The sequence below is a fragment of the Falco rusticolus genome, chromosome 15, assembly GCF_015220075.1.
Source record: "Falco rusticolus isolate bFalRus1 chromosome 15, bFalRus1.pri, whole genome shotgun sequence".
Classification (NCBI taxonomy): domain Eukaryota; kingdom Metazoa; phylum Chordata; class Aves; order Falconiformes; family Falconidae; genus Falco; species Falco rusticolus.
The window spans coordinates 10,782,030-10,797,161 of record NC_051201.1 but is presented as its reverse complement, the minus strand read 5'-3'; the positions used below and the strand labels follow the sequence as shown (position 1 = coordinate 10,797,161).

At 42.0% G+C, this 15,132-nt stretch overlaps 1 protein-coding gene across 4 annotated transcripts in view; it reads right to left on the bottom strand.

Annotated features, from left to right (window-relative positions):
* Positions 1–484: 484 nt before the first annotated feature.
* Positions 485–15,132, bottom strand: part of LOC119157899 (WT1 interacting protein) — an 87,742-nt gene continuing 73,094 nt past the window's right edge. For 3 of the 4 annotated variants that reach the window (XM_037409276.1, XM_037409277.1, XM_037409278.1), the window contains 5 exons: positions 12,756–12,818; positions 10,266–10,396; positions 8,927–8,978; positions 7,002–7,070; positions 485–4,701 (listed from right to left, as the gene is read on the bottom strand). In XM_037409276.1, coding sequence (XP_037265173.1) covers positions 4,549–4,701; positions 7,002–7,070; positions 8,927–8,978; positions 10,266–10,396; positions 12,756–12,818 — 468 coding nt within the window. In that variant the 3' untranslated portion in view covers positions 485–4,548. Of the gene's footprint in view, positions 4,702–7,001; positions 7,071–8,926; positions 8,979–10,265; positions 10,397–12,755; positions 12,819–15,132 lie in introns of those variants that run through there. The other variant, XR_005107695.1, reaches the window with a different exon arrangement.

Here is a 15,132-nt window from a genome sequence, read left to right as displayed (position 1 = left end):
TAAAAAAAAGCATCTTCTCAGTCCTATCAGAGCTCTGGCCATGGTTTCTGAGTTACTGTGACTTAGCAAGAATATTGAAAAAATTCCCCAATCCAAGGCCGGAGTGCTTAAAACTATGCAGGTTCGTAGGCCAGGCAAGTAGTTCTCTTCTGGAATGCTCAAAAAAACCAATGGGAGTCTGGAAAAGGAAGTGTTCCTCAGTACTTGCTGTCTTACATGTAAACTAGCCGGACTGGTTAAAGCTTAATTAAAAATTGCCAGAGTGGCTAAATTCTTTTCTAAGTGCAGCTGCAAAACCTTAGCTGTGGGCATATTTTAGACCTTAATTAGTAACACTTGCACTAGAGGACCAAAATCTTTCATGAATGCAGCTGCAATCAATTAATATCAGTCAGGAATTTCTGTAGGCAATGCAAGGGTCTCTTGAAAATTGTTTTAATGGCAACCTAGATTAAAAAAAAAATACATTGAACAAACTACAAAATCAAAGATAACTACAAAACGTCTTTATTGAAAAAAGCAGATTATAGCATCTAAGGTTAAATGAAACTTCTGACTTTTTAATATTAAATAACTTAGGATGATAGCAAGTAGCTTCTTCTTTAGATAAATAAATCTACATTTCCCAATTTTTTTCTTCAACAATCAAGGGAATCAAACACTGAAACACAAAACCACAAGTAATTCTAAAGACTAAAAGACAGAAGTACATTGGAAGGTTTTACAAGGATATATATACAAAAATAGTTAAACTAATGTATATTTTCAGCATGTAAAGTAGTTACATGATATACAAACTGGGAATTTATATATTTCCTACAAAATAAAAATCAACGTTGGTCCAAGTTCTTGGAAGAAAACTATATTCTTTTAAAGAAAATGAAAATATTTCTCAAATGAAAACTTAATTTAAGTCAAATTATATACTCTAGTTACGGCATTAGTTACAGGATGAATCACAAACTTTTAAACTTTTCTTGAAACACAAGAAAGCAGCTTTTGTCTCCTTTAGAGCTTTGGTTTACTTTACTACTCTGGAATTTCTGGTCTTAAAGAGCTCCTCTAACCATGTTTTCCTTTTGAAGCTCCACCTTACAAAATATATACACACACGAGTGAAAGGAAAAGGAAAGAAACCCAAACAAACCTTCTTTGAAAGCTCAATTATCTGAGTGCATTCTTTTGTTTTGTTTTCAAATTGTTATTTTGGTCCTTTCTTTGGAATGTGTCCTCCAGTGCATGAGGGACTCTGAATTGCCTACAACAGCTTTGTGCTGTAGGGACTCTGTAAGATTCCTTACCGAAATGGAAAGGTGTAGTTCTGATGCAAATGAGAACAAGTTGTTAGCATTTTAACTTTATGGAAATATTCTGAAAGTACAGCAAAGGCTTCTGAAGAACAGTCACATCATAAAATAAACTCTAGGAAGTTTACATCTGTGTTGAACTGATGTAATGTTATTCCTTAAAAAAAAGGATTAAAAAGCGCTTTTCTCTTTACATAATTCCCCAGATAGGAGGTAAAATGTGCAGAAACTGTCACTAGCACTAAAGAATATAGCACATCATTATTTTAGATTTGCTTGTTTTTCTCTTTGATTGAAGAAACCCAAACAAAAAAAAATAATCCCCAAACCTTGGCAAATTTCACTCAAGCTCCAGGTTTTATACTAAATGCTGGAAAAGCAAAGCTGTACTTTGTTGTACAGTAATGGAATGCAACTGTCTGTAGAAAATATCGGAATAACTGCTGCTTTCTGGTTTTAAACAAATTGCTTATTCTATATTGAAATACTACCTTTTGACGTTTTTATCATGATACTTAACACATTGGAACTGAGTAGAACTATGAGACTTACAAATTAACAAGTGAAATGAAATTAAATACTCTTGTTCTACAGTATGATCGTTTTCAAAAAAGAAAAGGTATGGTATGTCCATGTTAGGTAGTATGCTGTCCCTTGAAAAGTACATTGCAGTGGAAACTTCAAACTTGCCACTGAAGGAGCTGAAGTGCTAAGGAAGGTCCTGGTAGCAGCCTGGGCTGAACACCAAGTCACCTCTGTTTCTGGCCACTGTGATTTTGAAGGTTTTGCTTCTATACTAGTAGAGCAAAGTATTTTTCCAGTACAGTGAGTACTGTCAGGGGATGACTTGCTCGCACAGGAACAGACCCAAACCTTCTCTGTATATTTTAATTATTTTTTTCTTAATTTGAGTTCCTTAATATATATTGTAAAGACAAGCAAGTAAAAATGCTTCAAAGCTAAATGTGGTCCAAAGCAGCTTCCTTAAATGGAAAAAGTGTTACATTGCAGCTGACACTAAAAGTTTATCCTGAAGCTCTGGTATCTTCCATGTTTGTAGTAAGGAACTTAAGGAACTGACCTACTCATACAGTCCAACTTAAGACCATTTTTTTCCCTTTTCTACTGTTTGGGAACAGGCACAGGTACTTCTGCTTCCTTCTGAGGCTGGGCTGGTGACTATGGACACAGAGGTAATGTTTGCAAATGCAGAAAAAGTATGCACGTACCCAGTGTCCTCTCTTTCGCAGGCCAGGCCTCTTAGGCCTCACTGTAGAAATGGGACACTAGTTCCACTGTAATTCCTTCAAAGCATGGCTATGGCATTGAACATGTCAATTATAAACTGATACATATTAATTAGAAAATTACTTTTTAAAGAAGCATCTGACTTGCCAAGGAGCATCAGTAGGGCAGGTTAATCTAGGCCCATGGAAGTTTGGCAAAAGTTCAGGTAACATACCTGTTGTTCCTTACTAACAGGAGAAAAAAACAGTTCATGGGAATTCTTCCTGCTCCCCCTTCCCCCATAAGGAAACTCCACATTATCAAAAAGTTCTGTTAAGGGAGTTAATTATGCCATTAAGGAATTGGTGTCCATTGGATGCTCTTTGTACTTTTCAGCAGACAAATGGCTTTCAAAAAGTCAATGAAGCCTAAGAAACTGAATGCCAATGGTGTTGCCAAACAAGTCATTTAATCAATCGATGTGCTGAATTTAACATGGCATCATTTCTGAGTGGATTGATCAGATTCTTGACATGTTGAGAACTGGCATGGAAATGTCCCAATCTACACATGCAGAGAATCTGGTCTGGTATTTCCACTTCCTCTGGAGAAGAATAATTTTATTTTGTTGTAATTTTGGATACCGTTAAAGACGGCAATGATGGATTTATTTAAAATGTAAATTCAGGAAGGCTGCATCAATTCTCATGAGAATGCAGGATTTTTTTTTTTAAACATACAGATATGTGATTTGCATGTAAATCAACACATGGTAGAAAACAAACCATAAAAAAGATTCATCTAACTTCCTATATGGAAGACATATTTCCCCAGAGCTCTGAGGTTACTGTAAAAGCTTATGCAAGACATGACAGTGTGTACATTCTATGTACATCCAATACTTGTTATAAAATGCCAATGTTTCAATGGTCTGACTCCCTACATTATTATTTCCCCTAAACTGTACTTTGTTTTCCAATGAAGACAATCACCATAATTAGTTCAGAAGAACATCTAGAAAAGAACACAAAGCTGAAAAGGTAATACAAAAACCACTGTCTCCCTCTTTTTTTTTTTTTTCTTTTTTTTTTTTTTGTCCTTCTTTTTAATAACATATCAACATACAATCGTAAAGCAGTTGGTAACAAATGAAGTCCAAGACAAGCGTACCTTTGCATAGAAAGGGGCTTCTAACCCTATTAAACAAAAAAAAACAGGTTTAAAAGAGGAATTCTTTAGTAAGTGCCAAATCATCAAGTTGATACGAATGCATTTTGAAACCATGACTACATTTGTACATGGCAAGCAATTACAGAGGTCTGTAACTTTCTTCAACTGTTATGACCCTGCGTATGCCAATCTTTTGGATATATTGCTCTGGTTTTTATGAGATGTTCACCATATTTCTTTAACAATCTAAATAGTCTTTGTGTGACTGTGGAACCTTATAGGATGGGAAGCTGGCCTGACACTTCTTCACAGAATGCCATTGTTTAACCCATGCTGAAAACTGTCCTTGCTGAAAAACACTTGTTTGCTTCCTATTCACTACTTCTGGGAATCTAAGTTTTAAAAAAAGTGAGACTGTATTCTCTAAGACCAGAATTCAACATAACTAGCTAAAATGCTAGCATTTATCTTATCATGCTTGCTGCAATATGATAAGGTGCTAACTTTTGGAAAGTAATTCTACACTCCTTACTTGGGTGAAATCTCCACTGAAGGAAAGGGAGTACGGAGTGCAGAACAGCCCTTTGTACCATTATTTTTAGAAATGCTGCCATTTACAGTTACAGTTTAGTGGTGAATTATTTGTTCAAGTAGATGCTGTCTCAGTGAAAATGTCTAGATAAAAGAAGACATATGTACAAAATCAGAAAAGGACCCCTCACCTCTGATTTAAAAAATAAATAGCTGGTTTAGATGGTTATTACTGGAATCTCATCTTTAAAGGAACACAAAAGTCATTGTTAGCTTTTTCTTTCAAACGGCTTATTGGTAATGGAAATGTCTTTCAGAGTTCTGTGACATGCATTGGATAGCTCGGAGGTGGATGTGATGGCAGTTTAATATTAAGGCGCCTGATATGACAGCTGTGGCAGAGCAAGTGGCCCTCTAATGGGTAACAACGATGGCCTTCCTCATCATTGAGCTGCAAGCCACAATCCTAGAAGAAACACACACATCCCAGGTTAGTGAGTGATTCAGGTAGGTCACCTCACAACACTGTTCATCTATCCTGCATAACCCTGAAAGCGCCATCCCATGTCTCCAAAGCCCGCAACCCTACCAGTTTTTGGGAGGTGGACCCTGACTATCTTGTATTAAGCCAAATGACATCACTGAAATCGAACAGGACAGTCTATAGCAGTACCCAGCATTGCTTCCCATTCTGGTCTCTTCATCTAATAAATGTTGATGTAAATCAGACAAAAACATGCCAAGCACTGATCCTGACACATACAACCGGGAAGGTTAGAACAGAGAAGGAATTAATTCTGCAACAAGGCACAGAACAAGAAATAGGGGAGCATAAGTATAGAATGAGAAGGGGGTGGGACAGGACAGGACATGGGACAGGGTTACACTTTCTTTAATTTGGAATTTAAAAAAAGTTAAAAGACTTCAAGGCCAGTGGTCCATCTTTAGGTTTCAAGGATCTTAAATACTTAAACATTGTTACTGTGCTGAGTCCTGACAAACCGGACATAATCAGTATGTATTTGTCAACATTAACAGAAAGGAAAAAAGAAATTGAAAAAGCTGGGCATATAGGTAATTTTGGTATTGAAAACTGACGCAAAGTTTTTAGATTAACACCAAATATGATTTTTCAGCTTTCATAGCTAAAAGTTAAAGCTAAGTTAAAATCCTCAAAGTTTACAATGCTGAAATAAGAATGAAAAATGGGTTTTGTTAGTTTAGGGAGGCTATAATCAAAGTTTCTGCCAAGGTAGTTTTCTGTGTGTTACTGTACGTTATAGAATAACTTTATAGCCCTTTATATAATATTTAACCTGTGATGACAAAGCCTCCCTTTCTCAGTGGATTTCAGTTTTAGAATCGAGGTCTACTGATCTGTAAGCTGGCTTGAACTTCTCAGCAGAAGCGGTTGCACAAGAAAGAGATGATACACAAAAGGAACGAAGTTTCCAAACTGACCTTGCATGGCCACCAGGTGATGATGACATTACTGGTGTTTCAGAAGTGGCTGCGTAAGTTGTCACAGCGTTTGTAAAAGTCTCTATGTAAATACCTCAAAGTACTGGCACTAACTTTTCTAGTAGTATATGGAGACAGCAGTGACCCAGCGTGTACAGTTCAAGAACCTGATCTGAGACCATCAGGCAGTAACCTACCCCTGCTAACACATGGCTAACCCCCTCATTTCTCTACATAAACACACTCTACGTTCTGGGCAGATGTGGAGGCAGCTTAATTTGCCTCAAACTGGAAGGAGAATGGGGAAATGAATAATGAAACAGAACTGAAAATAAACCCCCATTGGGACATTCTAATATAAAGTCAATAGCCTGAGAGAGAAGGGGAGGGAGCTGTCATCTTAGGTGAAGCCTGCACAAAGCAATAGATGGGGGAAGAGGAGGAGGGAAGTACAGCGCTCCAAAATGCTGCAATTTCCTGTGCCAATTTCTCTTTAGAAATTAATAGGAAAGGATGCAGTACTAGGTATCTCTGTTGGAAGGAGCTAGCTGAGTGGATGCGGTCTTCCTTACATTTAGGTACGTGTATGTTTCAAGATGCCCTGAAATTTGTTATTTTCTCCCTCAGTTGGCAGCCTCTTCATAAAACCTTTTCGTGCAAAAATGCACAGAAGATAGTATTGCTGCATTTTTACCTCTAGCGCTGACAGTCAGGTAGCACAGTTAGGATCTGGGCAGATATGCATTTTCGTATCAAGAGCACCTAAACTTACAGTAAAAGGGAATTTTTTGGTTGGTCCCAAATTAAAGAGTTTGTTTCCCTCATGTTGCTGGATGCAGAGCTAGGACTGAACACAGCTCTCTTCTCTGAAGCAAGAGCACTAATCCCACAACTTGCTCTGTTTCAAGAAACATTTAAAGTTCTGCACAAAAAGAAACTAATCCCCCAAAAGTGACAGAAAGTCAATGGTATCCCTGTCTCTTTTCTAGTAAAGAATCAATATTCATTTAGCATGGAAAAAACACAGGTCCCCTAGAAAAAGCCTTCCAGTGTAGGAGTGAGGGTCCTTCCCTGCACAGGCAGGTCTCCTCGACCAAAGCCAGCTTTTGAAGTTAATATACTGGAGGGAAAAAAGAGAAATAATTTGGTACTGGAGAGGGCAGCACCACTTGCAGCCCAGCTAACACTCATCCCTTTGCATCCTTCCAGGAGCCATGGGGCAGAGCCCTACCTGCCCAGATGTGCAAGAGGTAGCAAGTGCACCCTGGGGTGTGAGTCGGGCCAGCGGAGGCACCTGGTGCTTACCTCACAGTGATAGCACTCCACGTGGTAGTCTTTGTCCATTGATACCACCCGAATGGTCTCCTCGGAGCCCTGTTACAGAAGCAGAGTGAAGGTAAGAGTGCGCTTGTAGGTGGTGGTTTCTCAATCTTCTTTCAGTGCCCAAATTATCACTTTGCAGAGCTGTTCCCCTGGAGGATCCCCTCTTCCTCCACAGAGCAGACCTCTGTGGTGGCGGAGGGCCTTGTCCACAGCGCTGCACCACTGGCTCTGCTGTTTAGCAGCAGCGTGGCTGTCTGGCGTATCTAAGCTGTAGAGGTCATTTGGGAACGGTAGCCAACAACGTCTTCCTCAAGGGACTAATTAGTCTTGAAATCAAGTAATTTTCCACGGGCACCCAGGATGTGAACATATTACCAGCCAAAAACCGACCTGCTGACTGGGTAACTTTTCCTTGTAGACTTCCTGGCCTGAGTTTTCCAGGACTTGCATTCCTCTCAAACCATCTGCTGCACAGCCATTTTGCACATGCATGTGTCCCTGTATGTAGCCCATAGGGATTTACATACCAATCCAGCAGGTAATCCTGCGCACAGCCCAAAACCTCAGCGTGAGGGTGGATGCAGTGGAGTTGTGTAACTCCTGGCTGAGCCCCAGGCCCTGCAGAGCAGCCCATACCCTTCTTGTAACCTCACAGGCTCTTCCCCTGATCCACTCTGAAGCCTCTGAGGACAGAGCTCATTGGATTTGTTGTCTTACATTGTTTCCAGTTCCAGGTGTGGTTAGAGCATCAGATATGACGTACGCTATGTCTGAGAGAAGCAAGTTAGTACCTGCACTGCTAGACCTGAACTAACTTAAGAAACCTCCATGGGAAAGAACATGGAGTCTCTCCTGCTAGCCATCAGATGAGTCAGCAGTAGGACTGCTTTTTTTTTTTTTTTCTTCTTCTTTGTAAGACACAAATCCAGGGAAATTTACAGAGGGGTTTTCTCCTCACATTGCATCACCAGGACAAGCAGTTCTGGCTCAGCCTTTATAAGGTTTTCGATTATGTGAGACCTGGCCATTTAACAGAAATAGTAATGACAAATGAGGGTAATGTGCAGGGTGATAGAAGCAGGCATGCTGAGAGGCTCTAGCTACAGGCTTTTCTTTTCTGGGGCGCAGCAGCTTAGAGGATGCAAGCTCTGGCTCTTATCAGTATGACAATAGGAAAAGGAGGGAGGCACTGAGGCCCTTGCTTACAACTGAGCTCATCAGTGACCTCAGCAAAGGAAACTCACCAGGGTCCTGCACCCATCAGGGTACGAGGAAGCACCACTGCGGGCTGCCAGAAAAGGGATGTCTTAATGCAGAAGTCTTATAGTGCTACCTATATAGTCAGAACAGGCTGAGACTGCAAGCAAGACATCCACCTGGCCTCGCTTGCAGCCAACTTTTCTGCTGCCTTTTCCACCCCTTTAAGCACTTCCATTACATTGCCAGCCCAGGATGACAGACTGTGTGGCCTTCTCGCAGGTCAGGGTAGCCCTCAGATGTCTTTTGAAGTCTGGGCATCTTAACAGATCCACATCAGAAATGCAAATGTAGCAGACAAGGAAAATTGCTACTTGAGCTAATGGGAGATTCTAAAAATAAACAGGGCTTGGCTTCTTGGGTTGTTCTTGGAGCCCCAGTCAGGACTTTCAATTAAATGAGATTTATAACAGCATAATTAAGACCTGGAAAGCACCCTAAAGATACAAAGTACTATGCTGCATAATAGTAGTATGACTATTACAACCTCTGGGAATGTTTGGGAGCGACATTACTGCTGAACTGTAATTTAGTATCTGACATAGTATAGATTCTGGAAGAAGGAAGAAAAGCATCTAATGTGTTTATATAATAGTGTTCACATGCCAACAGCTGTAATCTCTAAAGAGTCAGTGCACGTTAACATGTACCTGTGCTGGTAGGATCGGCTGGTTACAGGAAGCGCATTTTGGTGCAAAAACCCTAGGGTGCAAGAAGAAAGTGTTCAAAACACATTTAAAGCTTCTTCAAAAAGTAGAACAAAAATAGTTATTCTAACCACGCCTTGTTTTTAGCAAAATGTAGATCCACAGGATTTGAAACACCTCTTAAATATTTGATGATATTCAGGGAAAAGGAGATTTACAAGACGCTGATCTACCCCAGCTTTATTGGTTAGGTCTTCCTAACCTCTAGGCATAGCGAAACCAGCCCTCTTCCCACATAATGCCCTTTCTCTTACTTTCCTTTACCCATAATGTCACTCAAATTCTTCCAGAGACTGACTGCAAAGCAGCTCCTGACTTGGGGGCTGTCACTACCTGACATCAGGAAGACATCATCACACTGAACAGGAGAGGGGCTGATCATGGCTAGGATCTACTTCAACCAAATACATCAAGTGGTCTTATTATCGACAGCTATATTTTATGACAATCACTGGGCAAACAGTCACTCTCTCCTTGGAACATGAACAACTTGCTACCAATAGGGTTGAGTTCAGAGTGATTTACTCTGGCTACGTAAGCAGAGCTATAGGTTGACTGCAGCTAAGAGCATTCACATAGCTTTTGAGCAGGAGAAGAACAGAGTCCAAAAGCAATCACTTAAACCACAAAACTTTTGGTCAGGTGAGTCTAAAATCATTTTAACACTAGTTGCTAATTACATGTCTACTGTACAGTCTAGGTTAACCTAACTTACATTCACCAGTGTCATGCACTACTAGAACCTTGACCAGGGCTCCTCAAACTTTTTAAACAGGGGGCCGGCGCGCGGATGAAGTGGCAGGAGGTCATCTGCGGCTGCTTGGTTTCCCCCTGCAACCCCCAGCGGGGTGGGGGTGGGGCGGGGGGGTTCTGTAAATACCAGGGGCCAGACTAAGGATTCTAGGGGGCCATATCTGGCCCGTGGGCCATAGTTTGAGGACCCGTGACCTTGACTCTTAGCCAGCAGAACCTACCACCACTTGCAGAATTAGCCTGATCTAATTAGTGTTGGAAGTCCTGAAAGAAGTAGAGAAACAGCTACCAGGGAAATACAAGTTGATTTTCAACCTCACTTGGCCACTGTATGCACACACTGGGCCCATGAAGCAACCTCTAATATAACTTTAAAATACTCTACAAATACAACGTGAGAGCAGCACTTGAGGGACATCTGAGCAAACAGGAATGACCTTTTTTTTTAATCTACTACAGAGGCTTATAACTGTACCAGTAATTTAACTACTATAATTTTTCCAAGCATGTAATGGATTTGCGTACTTACGTATGGTAGTCTTTGACACAGTAAATATTGTTCTCCACATCTACAGTGAAGGGGACTCCATCCAAACACTCGTTACACACCACACAGCGGAAGCAGCCAGGATGGTATGACTTTCCGAGGGCCTGTAAGATCTTAAGAGGGAAACAGCAAAATAAGTGGATGCATGATTACATATACTGCTGTGGCTGATTCTTAATAATGGCAGTGAGAAAAGCACTTCAGGATGACATTACCACTCTGCAGATCTGTCAGCAAGGAAGGGACCTTTTAAAACAGTCAACTTGCTTATTTCAGTGGGTTGCAGTAGGCTCGCACTGAAGAGAGAGAACTGTGAAAATCAGGCTAACGCCCATCACTGAGCTCTGCACAGCCAATACTGGCAACAGAAATTAAAAGCGGCTTCAGAGACCACTTCTTGGAAAATCTGCTGCAGCCAAATCCAAGTTACTGGGACACTGTGTTAATTCACAAAACTTAACAGGCTGTGACAGACAGAATCCAAACCAGTCATTACTCAAACTTAAAAAAAACCCAAAAACAAAACAAGCAAAAAATCAGGTGTCCCTTTATTAATCAAGGATCCTAATTCACCATAGTAACTGACTGGTTATCACTCAGTCACAGCAGCCCATCAGTTTCTGTTAAAATTCCATCTGTATCCACGTGTTTGGATATAGATCCAGCCATCTTGCCAGGTTTTTCCCATGCTCATCTTCCCTATTCCATTTAGAAGGGTTTAAGGGAAGGCCTGACGCAGTCTTAGCTACACTACTGCAGAACAGATCCCCTCCAAAGCACCAAGCCCCTGAACAAGCCTCTGGGAAGAGTGAGAGACAGTGTCATCTTCAGGCAGCTCTCAACAGGTTCTAACACCAGCTGCATACATTTCAGGTGGAAGTACCACCTTTGGAAGGCAATTTCAGAAAGTATCTGCTAGCAGCAGTGCTCAGCTTGGAGCTGTTAAGCTGGAGATTAGAAAAGTCCACAGGCCAAGCTCTCATGGCCCTGTAGATAATTCTATGAATAAACGGGAAATAAGAAGTGGAGCATAGCAAAAATGCATGAAGTCAATTTAATTTAACCTTTTTTCCCCCCTCTAATGAAGCCCTATAGCTCTCCGTTCAGTGAGTACCATCAGAATCCATTTGGTTTGCAAACCTGTTCCCAGCCAGAAACAACCTGTCCCTGTGCACATGTTGCTGTCTAGGCAGCTACGTGACGCTGTCGGCCTGGCACGGTGGCACAGTCACCCCTCCGCACGGAGTAACTCCCAATTCACCTGCACTTTCAGCCTGGAACAGCTTCAGCGGCGCACGGGCTGGCGGGGCTGCAGCTCCCTGTTCCTCAGCGGCATGTGGGCACCGCTGCCACGCAGGCACGTTTGTTGTGCGCGCACTCCCAGGGAGGAACACGAAGGAATTAGCCAAATAAGACTGCTTAATTCCTGGAGCTCCCAGAGCCGTTTCCTTTTGTCAGAGCTCACTTGCTGATGAGAGAAAGGCAGACAAACACCTGCCAAGCTTCCACCTACTGAGCTCCACCGACGAGATATTACGGACTCTTGCCTGGGATTCTGCAATTAAGGGCCAGCTCAAAGCATGCAAGTTAGGATACCCCTCCCCCTCCCAGCATGACACAACTCTAGAAATTTGCTCTTGGGCTAAAACGAACAATATCCTTGTCCAACCAGTGGTGCCAGGATATGAGCCAGAATCCTCATTAGTGAAGTCTCCCTTCCGGCTCCTACTGAACCTCCGTGTTTGCAATGCAGTAGCTACTCCTATTAGGCATACTGAGGTTCATATACATTTTAAAGCAAAAGGAAAACAAATGGATGTCCTACATGATCTGCAATTTTTCAACATGCAAGCCACTTCATTTTGTTTGGTAGCTTCTGCTTAGGATGAACAGACTAAATTCCCACTGAAATGATGCCAGCAGTATCTGGCCCAATCCACACCCCTTTGCTTTTTTTTATTACAAAATTAAGGGACTAGTGGCTTCCTACAAACCCCAGTGGCAATAATGCATTTTAACTGACACGGAGCAAGTGGCAGAAGGCAAGCAAGTCACAGAGCAGGCAACAAACCTCAGGACTATTGATAACGTCCCTCTCCTCTCTAGCCCAGATTCCATCCACTTGACAGAGCTCTTGCTATTCTACTATCTTACAGAGCACACCATCTGTTTTCCTTTACCATGTTCTCATACAAAGCTGTATTTTCCCTCTTTTAGTATTAAAATTCTATTCGATTTTTTTTTTTTTTAACTGGCATGTGGCAGAACAACAGCCTCCCATGATCTCAGGTAGAAAAGAAGCCCAACTTACTGTACTTAATAGTAACAGAGTATGCCACATTTTCAAAAATTACATTAACAGCAGTCAAGACACAATAGTCTGACCAGGGAAGAAGCACAATGTCTCACAGCGCGCTGCCCAAAGTCTGTGAAAAGCAAGCTATCCCGTGGTTAGGAATTTAGGTCTCTTACCATTTCCATTATGAGGTGTCCACAAACAAAGCACTTGTCCGCTGTCTGCTGAAAACCTGAATACTGTTCAAATGACAGAAAAGAAAGGATTATTAGTAGCCACTCCTCTCTCTAGCTGCAGAAATACCTTCTAAGTGAACGCTGCGCTATTTTCCAGCCTGTGCTGTATATGATAGCAAACTATACAATAGGTTTGGGAGACAGTGATTCAGCAGCTCTGCTCTCACAGCACGCTCAGATACCAGCTTGGCCTTTTGATCCACCACAAGATTTCCATGAGATTTCCAATTTAACAATTATTTTAAGTTCGGTTTTTATTTTTGAAGGCCATTTGGCAAGTTTGCATTTTGTGTGCTGGAATTAGTTTGAATTCACTCTTTTGGTTGTTGCTGTTGGGGAAGTAAGTAGCATAGGACTTACCGCCCCACTCCTGCTCAAATTAGTGACCAGATGCTCACTGACCTCAGCTTTTGGACCCATGTTTCACTCAGTGCTATATGCAGGCTAGAAAAATAAAGACAGGCCCAAGGAGGATTTAGCTGCCTCATAGATACCAGGCTTTCTATCCAGGGAAGAATCTAGAAGTCCAGGCACAGGCGCTTGGGCTCCCTGCACATGTCGGCACCAGTGAGGTACCTCAGAAAGGTGATACACACCCCAGCCATCGGCCCATGCTCCAGTCCGCAGTGGGAAACAGGAAGGCTGGGCAGGCTCGGTGGCAGAGCCCTTGGGTTTGGTGCCGGGGGCATGGCAGCAGGAAGGGACCTTGCCCACTCGGGACCAAAGCTCTGTGTTCCCTGGCCGAGTGTTTTTGACCTTAACTTTGTGCTTGAGTCCCCAAAGCAGGTTCTGTTTCAGATGCCAAAGTCTGTCTTTAGCCCTGCGTTTAGAGGTACCCAAAACACACAAGGTTATCAGGCCAGACGACTGACCTCCCAACCAACCACCCTACAGGCAAGGGGCACCTGCCTGAAGAACTCCAGCCATGTCATTCTGAAACTGGTATTTGCAGTGGCTGAACTTCACCCTCACCCACTCGCCGTCCCACAGAAGTGAAGCGCTGCGTGTGCACTCTTTCCTGCCAGGGGGAAGGGGTGCCCAATTGTTTGTAAGGTATTGCACAGTGATGCTTATTTCTGCAATCAAGGTTGTAGCAAAGCTCACCTGAAATGTACTTTAGCTGCACAAGATAAAAGACAGGGAATGGGGAGGATGAGTGTGAACCGGACTCTTCTCCCAGCACACAAGTTAACTGGCTCAGGCATCTTAACACAGCCTCAGCCCAATCGAGCTTATGGCTTCCTCCATTCTCCCCCTTGATTTAGTAGGGATTAACTGTCCCTCACTTCAAAAGCCAGCAGTTCCCAGCCTAGAGCTGCCATATGTTTTCTTTTTTATTGGTGTGAGGGGATTACATGTTATTTCAGATCAATAGGTTGGAGACAAAATTATTGTTGCTATGCAACAAAGTGATTAATGAAGGAAAAGGTCTTGCAGACACTTTGACAGGCCCAGAAAGTCAGTAAATGATGGTATGGCAGCTGCTACGGCTCCAAATTTACTACGCACTAAGGAACACAGCTCATACAATCTTAAGAAACTTTGAAACTTCATCAAAAGAGACCAGTGTGTTGAGGAGCAAATACAGAGGTGGGCAGTCCTAGCTGGCTATTTCTGCAGGATACTGGGTTTTGGGTTTTTTTCTTCTTATTACTGATGCAGGAAAAGGGCCTTAAAGCTTTGGATGCTTCTTGGCTGCACCGTATCTGAGTAACCATCTGGCTAGACTATTTCCTAAGGTTGCAAACTTGAGGGTTACTGGAAACAGGTGGGTAGGTCCTAGTGGTGCAGACGGCAGAGGATTAACAATGGTACAACCCCAGCTAATTCTAAAATCCTGCTGGAATGAATTTACCAGTACCATCTGGCTGTCATTTGATAAGGAATGCAAAGGAGCATTTACTCAGCTATTGATTAAGAGGGAACATTATTTCCTAGGAACAGAATGGCATAGTGGACAGATTAATGTCATTTATTGCTAACCAGATTATCATAAATTACACTGTCAGAAAGAAAGGTTTTGCTGACACAAAATCACTATATGACTAACCCTATTAAATTAAAACCATGATTTGTTTTTAATAAGAGAATTGTTATTTGTCAAACAGATCCAGAACTGGATTACCCAATTAAGACAACTTTGCAAAATATCAGTGAAGTCTAATAGCAGTGATAAAATATTTCACGGGTTCAGGGAGCTCTCCTTTACCACCACACTCTTTTCTGATCACAGTATCGATCCCAGACAAACCAGAGACCTGATTCAGTGAGAACAGGATTTTGGATTCAGCTGTTTGTGCTTCAAATCTGTTTGGAC